Raw genomic sequence first — 14,334 nt, 5'->3', positions numbered from 1 at the left:
ACAATTTTCTAATAATCATTAATCTGAATTAACTTTTCATGGTACCATGCAACTTAAAACAATAAACTTTGTGATGGGACTTCACTTCTGAGTCAGTCACCCACATGATGGTGTAATTAAGAGTATGTCTTTATTAAACAAGTGACAATCACAAGTTTCCATCACACCAGCACCAGCGTTCTTCTCTCAGTCTACTGTTTCTTCTTCACTACATGAGCGCAGTCATATTTCCCTCGGACAACTTTGAGCTTGACTCCAGGCAGGTCCTGGGTCCTCCCGCCCTCCACCAGCACCACATTATGCTCCTGCAGGTTGTGTCCCTCCCCAGGGATGAACACAACTGCCTCCTTCCCATTGGACAACCGTACACGAGCACACTTCCTGTTTGCGGAGTTTGGTTTCTTGGGCTTTCGGATCATGGTCTTTAGGATCACGGCCTTCAGCTGGGGATGGCCAAATGTGGCACCAACAGATTTAGGAGCCGGCTTGGGCTTCCCCTGGCGGTGCATCTGGTTCAGGGTGGCCATCATCCTGGAGAGGATGGGACTTGTCCAGGCAGAGGTGTTCATGGATGCTGCAGAGAGGGAAAAGTAATTTTTAGGCTCAAATTCTATAAATATCAAGATTCTAACAGAAAATTTGCTGTTAATGTCAGCACAGCGCTCTCTCATCTGTCTAAATTCTTTCAACTTGTTTCAAATTGTTTCTGAAAAATCATGTTTTTTCTGTCTCTCAATACTACGATACCCAGCAGACTCAGACACCACCATGATGGAGAAAAAGCCATTCAAAGTGCTAATGAAACGCAACTCTTTTAGAAGCACATTTCAACCACGGCTGGTCCAGAGATTACAACTGATTTCAGCTGCAAATCACAAAATCAGTTATCTCAGGAGAATAATCTTTAGCTCCTTGTGACTCACATGACTGAATTTCACACTCTGTGATTGTTGTAGGTCATAGTTAACCCCTCAACCTATCAAAGAGCCACACTTTTTCATGTCAGCGGTAAACAAAACAGCTGGTAACAGAACATGTCGTAGTATGTCACACAGATGTGACATTGCCATAGCAACCACCAGCTAGTTTGTGTCAATTGAGTGTTCCCATTGCTGGTGTGAAGGAAGACAGAAAAGCCCTTGAAGGCATGTAGCTGTCAGACGAGCCCCAGAGTGAAGTCCCAAGAACTGTCCGAAAACACCAACCGACTCATTAAGAACCTCAACTACAGTTTTTTTTCAAGGTGATTCCTGTACACTAACATTAGTTCTGACTACCTTTTCATTGTCACTTGTCTGGTTTTGCCCATTCATAGTAGAAAGTATTTTTGAGATGAGACAATTTGGTTGTTTTAAAACACATTTGCTACAGAAAGTTAGGAGACTGCATCAAAACCCTTAGCAAAAAGTAGTTTATTCAAGTGTACTACGAGTATACTTATTTTATACTAAAACTGAAGCAGTATACTTGAAGTTTACTTTTTATACACTATATTTTATATACTTAAGAATAGTATAGTGAAGTATACTTGATTTATACTCATAAGTATAAAGAAAATTCTAAGACTAAATACATTAATACTTACACTTACACTTTAATACTAAAGCTTATACTTGTACTGTAGCATACTTTTTACTTCTTTTTGACAAAAAGTACTAATACTTAGTATATCTTGATCCAAGTGCAGAATAAGGTCGAGTCATTGACTCATGCTTACATTTAATTTAGCAGGATAAAAATGTTTTTCACTACACACATTTGTTTGAGGTGTTACCCCACCACTTACATGTTCAAGATCATATAGTGCTGGAGTTCAAAAGTTTACAGTAAATAGTATGTGTGCTCAATTGCATTATCTTTATGTACCTTAAAAATAAAACCAGAGAAACATTTGACTTGACTTCATTGATCAAGTTCTAGTCCCTTTCATAAGGGTTTGGCAATGGTGTTATGTACACAGCATGATCAGCACATTTTGTTTAATCATGTCAGGCCAGACAGCATTAACAGTTTCAGTTTTTTTAACCTCGTACAATGGCAGTATATAGAAGAGTGTACTTGTGGTATACTTTAAGTATACTTCAATAGACTAAAATGTGAACTAGAAGTATATAATGGTACACTAGTTGTATATAGATGACTGTACTTGTTGTATACTTGAAAGTGTACTTTTGTAGACTTAAAATGACCTTATTAAGTGTACTTAAAGTATACTTTTATAAACTTAAAAATGTTCCAATTTAGTTCGAAGAAGTTTTAAATTAGTATAATTTCTAGTACACTACAAGTACATGATCCGTAGTTTATACTTGCTATACTTATACTCAAGCATACTTAATAAAATGAACTTCAAGTTTCTCACTTATAACACTGCTGGTGCGCTTATACTTGAACTTAGTCTTCAGATTACTTTTGATAGTGTGCTTATATTTGCTTCATAAAAGATGCTGAACAGAGAGAGTATAAACAATTTTGCTCAAATATTTTATTGATAATTGCTATTATATTGTTAATAAAACAAATCACAAGTTCCTAATGCTAAGTTTACAATGCACATATGCATCCCAACCTGCAGAAGCAGCAGGAGAATCACTGAGGTTAAGTCCAGACTTGTTCAAGGTTCATTAAGATCTACTAATACATGCTTTTCTGTATTAGTCATTAAGATGAAAACTGAGTCAGTCAGCACCTGAAGCAGACTGAGTGTGCAGGTGTGTATACCTACCTTGAAACAGTGATGTCAGCACTGGTCTCAGGCTCCATAACGAAGACATTCCTGAAACAAACTGCAGATTAAAATTTGTGGCTCTGTGATAGCACTAACAGTCGAGGGCTTTATTGGCCAAAGTTTGTTGTAATAGCAATAAACAACAACAAAACAAAACATAAATGTATCAAGTATTCAAATTCACTTTTAAAACTTTCCAACTTTTCTTCACTTTGCCAACTTATACACACGTAGGTAAAGCATGACTAAACCTTTTAAAATTAAAATCCTCTAAGCCAGTGCACAGTGGTCCACCACCCAGTGACACATGCAAATTGTCTTCAGTCGGATTGAATAGCTGTTATTGTGTTAATTTGAAAATGATTTGATTGAGAATGTTCTGAGTGTAAGAAGTCATTCCTGTTGAATTTTACTGTGCTTTAAGTTTAACTTATTTACCGCTGCACAGTTTCCTGATGAACAAGAAACTCTAAAGTGTCAAACATTGTCAACGGAGTCTGGATTACCTTCCCCACACTAATGATAATTTAACCAAACGAGGACGCTGCACGCTTTGCTGACTTGTAGCTATGCTGGATGCTAGCGGGAAGTTAAGAGAACTGATATGACTACGTACTAATGCTGGCTTGTGCTTCTACTTAGCAGTCACAGACATCATGGCTAGCGGCTAACGTTAACGTTAGCCAACTGACAAAAACCAGCACTGATGTCATATACATACCGGCTCAGAGAATCCCGACTACCAGAAGATATCCGGATACATTAAACTCGAGTTATAATTCGCGAATTTAAATACATTTAGCGTATTATGAATGAAAAATAATCCAAGGACTTCGCATAATAACGTGAGTAACGTGACCTCCTAAATGCCGGATGTAATACCGTCGATATGAAAGTGCTTCCGGGTGATCTCTTCCACGAAAGTAAGAGACGTGCGTTTAATTCGCCGTAATATTTTTAAATCCAGTATTGGAAAATGTCGACGTCTTTCATGGTTTGACTTGAAAAACAAAATTTCAACGATTCATAGCAGCAATAATGCTTTGGAATCTTCATGAGAAGCAGTTAATGCCTTATAAACAACGCATGTCAACATATTTCTTGAATTTCCCTCGGGATCAATAAAGTATCTATCTATCTATCTATCTATCCATTTACACAAAGGTAAACTGTAGCTATAATATACCTTTTGACTATTCAAAATTATATCTGCAGTCATATTGTGAGGATTTACATGTGAGTGATAATAAGTATGTTTTCTTTGGGCTTTAAAGTCTTTAAAAAGTTGATTGTGTGCCCCGTGAATAATCATCTAGTCAGATGGTGATAATGTTTTAACTATGTCCACCCAGTTGAATCTGAGGTCGCTTGTAGAAGACAAAGACTTTGTTGTGTAGACAAGCTTTTAGATACTCACTTTCTTTTACAGTGTTATTAATTTTTTTGTGGATGTGTGTTTGTTTGTTTTATTTATTATTGTTATTTGATTTCCTTGTTCCTTGGTTCTTATCAAATGTGAAGCGTGTTGTGACTTTTGTCTGAAAAAGGACCTATACAAATGAATTATTATTACTACCATATCTACGTGAAGTATATTGCTGCACAAATATTTGTTTATGTCTCGCACTTCTTATAGTGGGATATTGCTGGTTAACAGTAAGAAGAGGAGAACGAGGACGAGGCCCTGTTCCGGTCAGTCTCATCCACCAAAATGGTCCCAGAAAAGCTCCGGGAAGCAGTTGGAGGAGACAAAGACGACTCGATGTACATTCACAAAACCAACAACATCACTTGTATATTGAAAAGAAACTAGCTTGCACAGCTCATCTAAAAACAGTTCCTGTTGAGCAGTGCGGACATTCATGTTCAGAACATCCTTTCCTGTTAAATCCGTTTGATGTTATGACAACAAGTTTTATTAACACCATCATCATATTACAGTCAGATAAACTATCAGTGGTCCAACTAATCAGTAAAATCATAAAAGAGCTAACATGGGTAACAGTAATATCATATATAGTTTGTCTAATTAAATATGAGGCACCAATCTAACCCCTAACCCTATCTATCTAATAAAGCCTGCAGACAACAAAGTGTACTTGTATAACCGGAGTTACGATAAACATCTTAAACTGACAAAGACAAAGTCTTGAAAACAGTTAATGATTGAATGTTTTTGGTTTTTATTTATTTATTTATAGTCATACTTGAAGGTTTATAACCATTTAATTCAGTTTTAATCCAAATTTATGTCACAATAATTATGTGAAAACTTTAAACTGTGTGTACACAGGGTGGAGATATAGAGATATGTTCCCACCATCAGCCCCCATGTGGGGCTCTGGCCTCCCCAGCCCAGAGACATGCATACCATTTTCTTGAATTTCCCTCGGGATCAAGGGTTAGGGTAACTAGGGTAACTAACCCCTATCAATAAAGTATCTATCTATCTATCTATCTATTTACACCTTCATCAAAGTACTCTAAAACTTGCTGTGGCGGGCAATTTTTTATCCACTCTAATATGTCACTGGTTTATTGCTGTGTTACATTTGGACTGAATGCTGCACTGAGTCAGACCACGCAGCAATTATCAACCGGGTCCACAGATTGCTGATGCTGATTAAAAACGTCACCCCTGATAAGAGTCCATTTGAGCTCTGCTACCAGTCGAAGGTCTCGTTCTTCACCACACATCAGCAGATCTCTATCAGAGAACCACAGTTACATATTAAACAGGGACGGAGGTTCAGGTGTGCAGACAGGTGAAGTTTCGCTGAGATGCATTCAGTTGGTGTGAAGATGAAGATGAGGCTGGAACTGTTTATGGTCATCACATCAGTGATCTGCACTGCTGGCAAGCCACTGAGCAAGGCAGTGATGAGGAACAAGCTGCTGCTCATCTCCTTTGATGGCTTCAGGTGGGACTATGACCAGGATGTGGACACGCCGAACCTGGACCAGCTGGTGAAGGACGGAGTCAAGGCCAAATACATTACACCCCCAATGCTGACCATGACTGCCCCATCCCACTTCACCACCATCACTGGTACCCGCTATTATTATTATTATTATTATTATTATTATTATTATTATTGTTGTTATTAACTGTTGAAACTCCACCCGATTCATTACATTTACTATTAAAATTACTACTGTAGTGACAGTATGCAGCGTTGGAGGAAGTATTTACATTGTTAAGTAAATGTACTAATACCACAAGTAAAAGTCGTGCACTGAAAATGTTAATTTTGTACAAGTATATAGGTATACTCATGAAAAAGTACTAAAAGTATTCACAGTAAAAGTACTCATTATAGGGTAAAACGTCCCCAGTGTCTGGTGTCCTGTTCTATCTGACCTCAGATCAGGTGACTGTGACTCCTGCAGGAGTTTTTTGATTGTTTGGTTTGTAAAATTCTGAAAGACCAACCATTCAACAAGCAAGATTTTCAGACATGATGATAAAATTGGTGGAAAATTTCAGGGCTAATTTTTTTGTACATGATGAACCTTATTCATTCTAATAATTTTGCAAACAGAGGGCCACAGCTTGTCTGCAGAGGCCTGAAAAATGTTCATGTTAATTTGAGGTGTTTTCTGTGCAATAGGCAGATGGGTAGAGGACCATGAAGTCGTCCACAACATGATGTTTGACGCCAAGACCAACTTAAAGCTTCCCTTCAAAATGACGCTGAGAAAATCAAAATGGTGGGACAACGGAGTTCCACCATTATGGATCACAGCTCAGAATCAGGTGACTGATCAATCAGGATGATCGATAACAAGAGAAACTTCATGCATGAACTACACAAAGAAAGATTCCTTTTAAATTAAAGATTAGTCATAGTTTACTTGATGATCAAAACAGTTAAATTTAAAACCAGTTTTAAAAGTGATCCAGTGAACTGAATATCATCAATACTCAGTTCTGCTGCAAAAAATACTCTCTGAAGCACCAAATGTGGATTAATCCACCGCTTAAAATAGTCCATAACAAGCACAAGCACTATCCCCTCCTTGTTTTTAATGACTTATGCCTTTTGTAGGAACCAATGGGTTTGCAGATGAGAGACACAGGCAGGAAGTCAGGCGGTACTGAGAGTTGGACTGCCAAGTTGCTGTTTTGGACCTGACCTGATTTGCTATAGATATGAACAGAAGGGGACCGAGGACAAAGCCTTGAGATATGCAGCTGTTCAGAGTTGCAGTAGATTATGTGAAATTACCAGGAGTAACTTTCCATTTGAGCAATATCCCCAACTCCTAAGATGTTTTGTTGAGAATAACATTATGGTCTACCAAATCAAATGCACAGCTTAAAGTGGCTGTAATTAACATTTTTAAGATATCACTTTTTAATATAGAAATGCAAAATGAAACACTTAGCAGCTAAAGAGCCAAAGAGGTGGCACAGACAAAAATGGACCTTAAACAGAGTAAATATTGGACTTAGAGCCATCTAGTGACACAAACACGACTCCACATGAGCGATTGTGCTGCTCTGTGTCAACTTAAAACATGGTAATATGTCGGCATTTTTTCTGTTTATGTTTCAGGGTCTGAAAACTGCTTCCTTCTACTACCCAGGAGGCGGGGTCAACTACAGTGGCCAGGCAGTCAACCGTGCACTTGTGCGGTCAATTGACCACCCTGACGACAATGAAACCGAGTGGCGTGAGAACATCGACAAGGTGATGAGTTGGTTCTCTGATGAAGACTTCAACCTAGTGACACTGTACTACGGTGAGCCAGACAATGTAGGCCATGCCAAAGGACCGGACCACCAGGACAGGAAGGTGATCATTAAGCAGATCGACCGCACCATTGGCTACCTGAGGGAAGCCATCATTCGCCATGGCCTGACTGACAGCCTGAATGTCATTATCACCTCGGACCACGGTATGACCACAGTGAAGAAGCGACCACAGGTGGATGAGATCATCCTCAACAAATACCTGAATTTACTCCAGCTTGCCAGCTTTGAGATCCTCGACTACGGTGGCTTCGGCATCTTGACACCACGGCCTGGGAAAGAGCAGGACGTTTTCAATGCTCTGTCCAATGCACCCAATCTGACAGTCTACAAGAAAAATGAAATTCCTGAGAACTTCCATCTTGCCAAAAGTCAGCGGCTGCCTCCCATTGTGATTGTTGCAGATCTGGGATTTAACCTGAACTCTGTGAGTTTTTATCTATCGCTGTCAAAGATGTAGCCACTAAAGTTTGATGTTGGTTTTGTTTGGTTTAGTCAGTTTGATTCTCTTTTAAAGAATATTCTCCTGAAGTGAACTCAGATGACTAATAGGCGACCAAAGCCGCTGACAAAATGCCAAACAAAAGTCAGGATACAAACACGGTGCGATTCTTAATGGTTGAATGATAACTTCAAAATTACAGATCAGCAATGATATCCAATTTGTCCACCAGATTATTAGAGAAAGTTATAACAGAACATTTTGGAGCAAATTTTTGCTGAGAAATCAAAATGTACTTCCTTGAAGTTTGTTAGCACACTTGAGTACTTATTGGTACAAATCTGTAATTGCCAAAACTAAAATTCTTTTTTCATAAAACAACCACGCCCCTATTGGCCGTCAACTTAACTGACCCAAGCCACTCAAACACTGAGCAGATTCTTAGTTCAAAAAACATTGTAGCTGCATTTGAAGACAAAGTGAGTGAAGTCAGTGAGGTCAAAGGAGCAGGACAGGATTAAAGCAGCAGCAGCAGACTCATAATGACATTTTGGAATTCTTCATCTTTTTGTTTCCCACCAGAGATTCATTGTCTATGTCAACAAAGGCGATCATGGCTACCATAATGGAGAAATGGACATGAAGACCATCTTCAGGGCCTTTGGACCTGACTTCAAAAAGAACTTCTTGTCTGATCCATTTGACAGCATCCACATTTACCCTCTGATGTGTAAACTGCTGCAGATCGAACCAGCACCGCACAACGGCTCACTGACAGTAACCCAGAATCTCCTGGTGCAAACCCCCTCAGGTTAGGAGACAAGGGACTGAACTATCAAACTGTATGTGAAGTAGTTCAAAGTAAAATGCAACTTAAACACAAAAATCTACATAAAATAAATCCAGGAACACATCACTCACAGTAACAGTAGCAATCATGGCACTACTATATCAGAGTACTTGATTTTAGAAATTAAACTTGTGTGTTTGTTTCAGGTGGCTCACAGACAGCTCAACTGTCTGTCGCACTGCTGCTGTCCATGCTACTCGTCGTGTTCATTTAACAGATCCAGGATCAGCATCACCTCATCTGAAACCTCTGCTTTAATGTGTTTTTGTCTACATCACTATACCCACACTACATCATATCAAAGTGAACTATTGTGTTATAGTTACACAAAACACAACCACATGATCAGAGAGAGAGAAAGAGATGAACTTTGTTGATAGCACAGCAGGGAAATTCACCTGATTGTATTTTTTTCTGTTTCATTTTACTACATGTGATTTACTGGTTTATATTGATGTATCTGGTAAATGCAATCGTTAGAGATGGGTTTGAAATGAATGTGAAGAATTCATCATTTGCATGACTTTATTTTGTAAATAAAATTAAGTCTTTGTTACTCCTCAGAGGGTTTACAGGAAGAGTGAAAACAACTAGCCAGACTCTGTCCAAAGAAAACTAAATTCGAGTACCAGCAGCTCCAAAACTCACTGATTTGCCTGTCATACTTGGTTTGTTTCATCTTCACAAAAACCGAATGTGCCAATGTATTTTCTGGTTGGACCAGTAACTTCATGGAGTCGCCACTGGTTGCCTGGTAATCGCTCAGGGCCAAGAAGCCTAACAGATAAACCTCTGAGATCATCTTTTTGATAAAATATTATGCATAAAGGAAGGACTGCCCAAACCTTCCTCCAGAGTTTGATCTTGTGCAGCATCGTCAACTATCTTATATATTTATCTAATATTCCTTTAAATGAGCCCAACTGCACAGCCGTGTGGTTATTTATGCTAACTTGCTTTATCCTAAAAAAAACAGCAGTAGTTTGTTTGCATTCAAGTTTGAAACGACATTTTAGATTACAGATAAAACAAACTGCGCAACAGTACAAAAAGTACACAATACAAATAAAAAACAGAGCAATTATACATAATGATAATAGAATAATTAAAACATCACACAGTCATTCTACTATCTAATGAGTACTTTTGTTTTTGATACTTGCTGTGAGTACTTGTGTATCTTTACTTAAGTAACATTTTAAAGGCAGGACTTTGACTTGCAGTGGAGTAATTTTACTACTTTTGTTTATATTGTGTCTTTACCAAATGATGGCCATCATGTGGTCGATGACATGATTCCAGCATCACTGTTGCTTTCTTGGGTTTGAACCATTATCATAATTTAACTCATCATTCAGGTCTTGTTAACAGACACTTGAAAGTCTCCTCAGGAGGGCACCAGAGAGCTGAGGAGAAGCAAAGATACTGCACCAGATGAATCAGTTCCAAACCGAGTCAAACGTGAACACACACATGAAAGACATGTTGATATCATTTAGTGCAACTTCCACTTTGAGAGGACATAACGATTAACCTGATGCCAAAACTCCATGTGTGAGGAAGGTGTGGTTGATTCAAATTAACTTTACTGATAATGTCCTAAGTACAGACAAATCGTTAGTGCAGTTTAAATTTCATGTCTTAAATTTAGTTGCTTTTTATGAGCACAGAAGCATTTCATATCTTGAGAGGAGATGAACTGTAAAACACAAAGCTCTGCTACATTCAACTGGTCACCTTTAATCATATGGGGCAGAAAAGCATGTCAATGTGAGTGTTTTCACATTATGAGCAATCATCAAAAATCAAAGTGCCAAACCTAAAAGACTGATTGTTGTCCCCAAATTGATTTTATTGAAACTTGAAGAACAAACTATGAAGACAGTAGCTGTGATGTTGTTCAGTCAGCCACTGCAGGCAACAAGGTGAGGCACAACAGTGATCTCTCACTCACATACACACACACACACACACACACACACACATATGTTGAATCAGCATGATGAATTAAATAAAACTCCAGAGGCGAAGAGCCTCGTTTGAAACATTTAAAACAATAAAATTAAATTCAGGTGTTTTCAGATTACTCCAGAAAATCAGGTGTCCATGGACTTGGATTTTCGGTTTGATACTTCAGCAGACAAACACAGTGGCCATCATTTGCTCCCAGTGGTGGAGTCTTTATGTTTCACCATAAAATGATGAGAAAAGAAAAAGTTCGCCCCCATACAAGAAATTGCAGCATGAGACTACGGCATGGCGAGGTGAGCCCTGATTGGTGCTGCACGACCTTTCACCTCAGTTCAGAAGACAGAGGGCTACAGCGAGGAAGAGCAGCCCGCCTTCCTTGTCCTCAGGAACATCACCACATGGTGGAGGATCATAGTGACGTCTCAGCGTCCACGACTCTCCGAATGTCCTCATTCTCCACATTTATCTGGACACCCGACAGCTTGTCTTGGCTGGAAAACACAACAGTCGGGCTCAGACATCTCAAACAAAAAAAATCAATCAGTTAACAGATCTGCACAATGATCAGTCCAGATCCACACCTGTTAACTCTGCATCAGTCACCTGTGAGGACATCATGTCAAACATCAACCTGACTGTGCTTTATCCAGATTTGTGAAGCCTCTGAGGTTTACATTCTTGTGCAATACACTTTACTGTATGTGGGTGGGTGGGTGGACCAATCATGAGTGTAAACAGACGATATCACCAAGTGTACCTGCTGCCGCGTTTCAGAGGTTTGTTGCTGTGGGAGTTCATGGAGACTGATTTCCAAATGCCACTTTTGGCCATTTCATCAGAGATGTTGACCTCTGATGGATCCACGCTGCAGGACATAAACAGACACGTTACTGTCTGCTGGTGGTTAGCAGTAATGATCATGCTCTCATGAGACTCACTCACCGTCCTCTCAGGCTTTTGATTGGAAAGTCGATGATGTTTTCTTCATCGTATGGCTGATCATCCTCTGCCTCTTCCAGCATCCGCTGAGCGTCCTGGAACAAACGCACACCAACAGAGTCAGTGAGGGCACTGAAGCAGTCACACTGTGAGACTTCAGTTTGAAGGCTCACCTCCTTCTCCTTCTTCTTCTTGTCGTCATCCTTCTTTTTCTTGCTCTCTGGTATCAGGTCATCCAGCCAGCTCAACTCTCTCTTGGTGAAACAGAAATCCAGAAGCTTCCGGATGAAGACCAGAGCGAGAACCTGCAGAGGACAGCAAGAACAGATGAGTTATTGCTCAACAGAATGAATCAAACATGTTCTCTCAGCCGTCTCAGTCTCACCATCATGGGGAAGATGACAGCGGCAGCCGAAGCCTTGATAACCCAGAGGACAATAAGGCAGGACAGCTGCACCACAGTGAAGACGTGGACCTTCCACAGAGGGACGTAGCGCAAGTAGATCAGGTCTGGCTGGTGTTTGGCTGGCATGCCGAACAGTTTGATCCGGTCAAAGAGCTGCAGGACAGACAGACGGGCAGGACATCAGAGCCAGTGAAACACAAACAGATGAAGCTGTAGCAGGACTGACAGACAGACCTGAATGCCTTTGAGTGAGGACACTCCCATGTAGAGGAAGACTCCATACAGGACAGGCATCGGAATGAACTAAAGGAGAGCAGCAGAAAATTAAAAGTCAGAGAAAAAATATCTTCACTGTTCCACAATGAACTAGTCTGAGCTGACGTGAGAGTGAGCTGAATGAATGCTGACAGCTTGTATCACCTGAACACACCACACAGCTAATTATCTCTCTATGTGAGGACCTCAGCAGTGAACTTCACCTTGAGGGCAGAGGTCATGAAGACGGAGCAGCCCATCAGGATGAAGATCATGAAGCCGGTGACTCTCTGCTCCCTGATGCCCAGGAATTTTGGCTGCTCACCTGGCGCTGCGCACTCCGACTCCACCTTCAGACTGTTGACGTGGGAGATAGAGAGTACCGTCGCTGCTACAAACCACGGCAGACCCATTATGGAGCACACACCGAGCATCACGGCCACCACCAGCAGGTCCAGGTGGTAACCACAGCCTTTCTGCAACCAAACCCACACAAAGGGAGTGTTGGTCCTTGAGCTACCTGTCTTTGCTTACCTCCTACAGTCTTGGCCACAGTCCTGACCTTGAGTTTGTTCTCCTTCCTGTTGACAATGACAGCTGTGATCTGCTGGTCCATGAAGATCAGGATAGTGCAAAGCAGGGCAGGGACAGCAGCGGCCAGCAGTGTCCACCAGGGATTGGGACCGAGTGGAGAGATGAGCCACCCCCGAGTGTTTGATGTGGGCTGAATAAAACAAACAGCAGTGTTAGAACTTCCACACTCTCACACTCACACCTAGGGGCAATGTAGAGCAGCCAATTAACCTAATGTGCATGTTTTTGGTATTGTGGGAGGAAGCCGGAGAACCCGGAGAAAACCCACGCAGGCACAGGGAGAACATGCAAACTCCTGTAGTGTCCAACGGTTTCATGAACACGAGTGCTTTTGTGATAGGTTGCTGCTCGGCTCAGAGGACAGTAACGCCAGGTGTTCCTGGGGCGATTTCATCCTCCCCAATGTTTCCTTCAGCGCGTCAACCACGTGGCTCACTGATGTGGTGCTCATTCGAGTCAACAAGACCGTGTTTCCCACACACCGATCATCTTATCACTGAAGGTGTGTTCACAGTACAGCAAAGATGATGATGTTAGATTTAATGCCAAAAAGAGTGGCAGAAGAAGGAAGAACAGGAACAGAAAATGAATTGTGTTCACGTGTGCGATATTCCTCCCATGACTGGAAATAAAACTCCTGCTTCACATCCTCACTGGTGATTTGTAAAGTAAGGCTAAGACGTTTGGTCAGTTGTTTAGTGCTTTCTGTTAGCTCTTCTGTGCTGCAGCTACAGTACAGGTTCTTCAGTCAGCTGTTTGCCGCTGTTCTACATCTATTATCATTTTTACAACAGAGAAGCTTTAAAGATGTATGTAATGAACATTACAGCCTCATGGGGGAGCAGCATCAAAACAATGCATTCAACTACTTCATTTCTGTTCAAAATGAAGCCTAATGAAAATGGAAAAATGTGTGTGTGGTCACATTGTGTCCTCATTACTGTTTCTGTGTTGATGGTTGATGATCTTCATTTCTGAACTGCAGAATTGAATCTAAAAACAAACAAATCACTTGTCCAAAGTGTTGCGTCATGTGCTGCTGTAAGCTGAAACTCAAAGACGCTGATAAGGCGTCGTCCTCTGGCCTGTTACAACACTAAGGCAACAGCTGCTGGGGACGATTTAAACAAAGCAAAATCTGATCAGCTTTCAATTCTTGACCAACAACTGTAACCACAGAAATGTATTATAATGAATTGCTGCACACCAGCTCCCAGATTCTAAAGAGTAAAGGAGAACAGTGTAGTTGGGGTTACCTCGAAGCGGTCGGGCACGTTCAGTTTGGGAGTTGGAACTCCCACCAGATAATCCACCAACACCATGATCATGATGGTCAGAAAGATGGCAAAGTCACTGATGGTTGAGCGAACCTGCACACACACACACACACACA

The 14,334-nt window shown here is 40.7% G+C and overlaps 3 protein-coding genes across 4 annotated transcripts in view; 1 reads left to right on the top strand and 2 right to left on the bottom strand.

Moving 5' to 3' along the window:
* Window positions 1-111: 111 nt before the first annotated feature.
* Window positions 112-3,647, bottom strand: mrps12 (mitochondrial ribosomal protein S12). Its single transcript, XM_046400496.1, has 3 exons — window positions 3,450-3,647; window positions 2,726-2,776; window positions 112-574 (listed from the first exon to the last, which is right to left on the bottom strand). The coding sequence occupies exons 2-3, from the start codon at window positions 2,772-2,774 to the stop codon at window positions 192-194; spliced, it is 432 nt and encodes a 143-aa protein (XP_046256452.1). The 5' UTR covers window positions 2,775-2,776; window positions 3,450-3,647; the 3' UTR covers window positions 112-191.
* Window positions 3,648-5,185: 1,538 nt separating this feature from the next.
* zgc:153896 (uncharacterized protein LOC569930 homolog) lies at window positions 5,186-9,147 on the top strand. The gene is made up of 5 exons (XM_046398577.1): window positions 5,186-5,777; window positions 6,340-6,485; window positions 7,288-7,911; window positions 8,509-8,737; window positions 8,923-9,147. The coding sequence occupies exons 1-5, from the start codon at window positions 5,510-5,512 to the stop codon at window positions 8,988-8,990; spliced, it is 1,335 nt and encodes a 444-aa protein (XP_046254533.1). The 5' UTR covers window positions 5,186-5,509; the 3' UTR covers window positions 8,991-9,147.
* A 1,456-nt stretch (window positions 9,148-10,603) lies between these two features.
* Window positions 10,604-14,334, bottom strand: part of LOC124064275 (sodium bicarbonate cotransporter 3-like) — a 29,288-nt gene continuing 25,557 nt past the window's right edge. For both annotated transcript variants that reach the window (XM_046398576.1, XM_046398575.1), the window contains exons 17-25: window positions 14,198-14,311; window positions 12,910-13,071; window positions 12,572-12,823; window positions 12,327-12,395; window positions 12,072-12,245; window positions 11,860-11,991; window positions 11,690-11,781; window positions 11,505-11,612; window positions 10,604-11,238 (exon numbers count right to left, since the gene is read on the bottom strand). In XM_046398576.1, the coding sequence (XP_046254532.1) occupies window positions 11,157-11,238; window positions 11,505-11,612; window positions 11,690-11,781; window positions 11,860-11,991; window positions 12,072-12,245; window positions 12,327-12,395; window positions 12,572-12,823; window positions 12,910-13,071; window positions 14,198-14,311 (1,185 nt within the window). In that variant the 3' untranslated portion in view covers window positions 10,604-11,156. The remainder of the gene's footprint in view (window positions 11,239-11,504; window positions 11,613-11,689; window positions 11,782-11,859; window positions 11,992-12,071; window positions 12,246-12,326; window positions 12,396-12,571; window positions 12,824-12,909; window positions 13,072-14,197; window positions 14,312-14,334) is intronic.

This window comes from Scatophagus argus, chromosome 9, assembly GCF_020382885.2.
Source record: "Scatophagus argus isolate fScaArg1 chromosome 9, fScaArg1.pri, whole genome shotgun sequence".
Classification (NCBI taxonomy): Eukaryota; Metazoa; Chordata; class Actinopteri; family Scatophagidae; genus Scatophagus; species Scatophagus argus.
The sequence above is the reverse complement of the archived record's forward strand: the minus strand, read 5'-3'. Positions and strand labels throughout refer to the sequence as shown.

What these genes read in the sequence shown, in the direction of transcription:
- mrps12 (XM_046400496.1), bottom strand. Translation starts at nt 2,774, where the DNA reads ATGTCTTCGTTATGGAGCCTGAGACCAGTGCTGACATCACTGTTTCAA. An exon ending in GCTGACATCACTGTTTCAAG is followed by an intron (nt 575 to 2,725) that starts GTAGGTATACAC and finishes CCCTCTCTGCAG; the next exon opens with CATCCATGAACACCTCTGCC.
- zgc:153896 (XM_046398577.1), top strand. Translation starts at nt 5,510, where the DNA reads ATGCATTCAGTTGGTGTGAAGATGAAGATGAGGCTGGAACTGTTTATG. An exon ending in CCACTTCACCACCATCACTG is followed by an intron (nt 5,778 to 6,339) that starts GTACCCGCTATT and finishes TCTGTGCAATAG; the next exon opens with GCAGATGGGTAGAGGACCAT. An exon ending in GGATCACAGCTCAGAATCAG is followed by an intron (nt 6,486 to 7,287) that starts GTGACTGATCAA and finishes TTTATGTTTCAG; the next exon opens with GGTCTGAAAACTGCTTCCTT.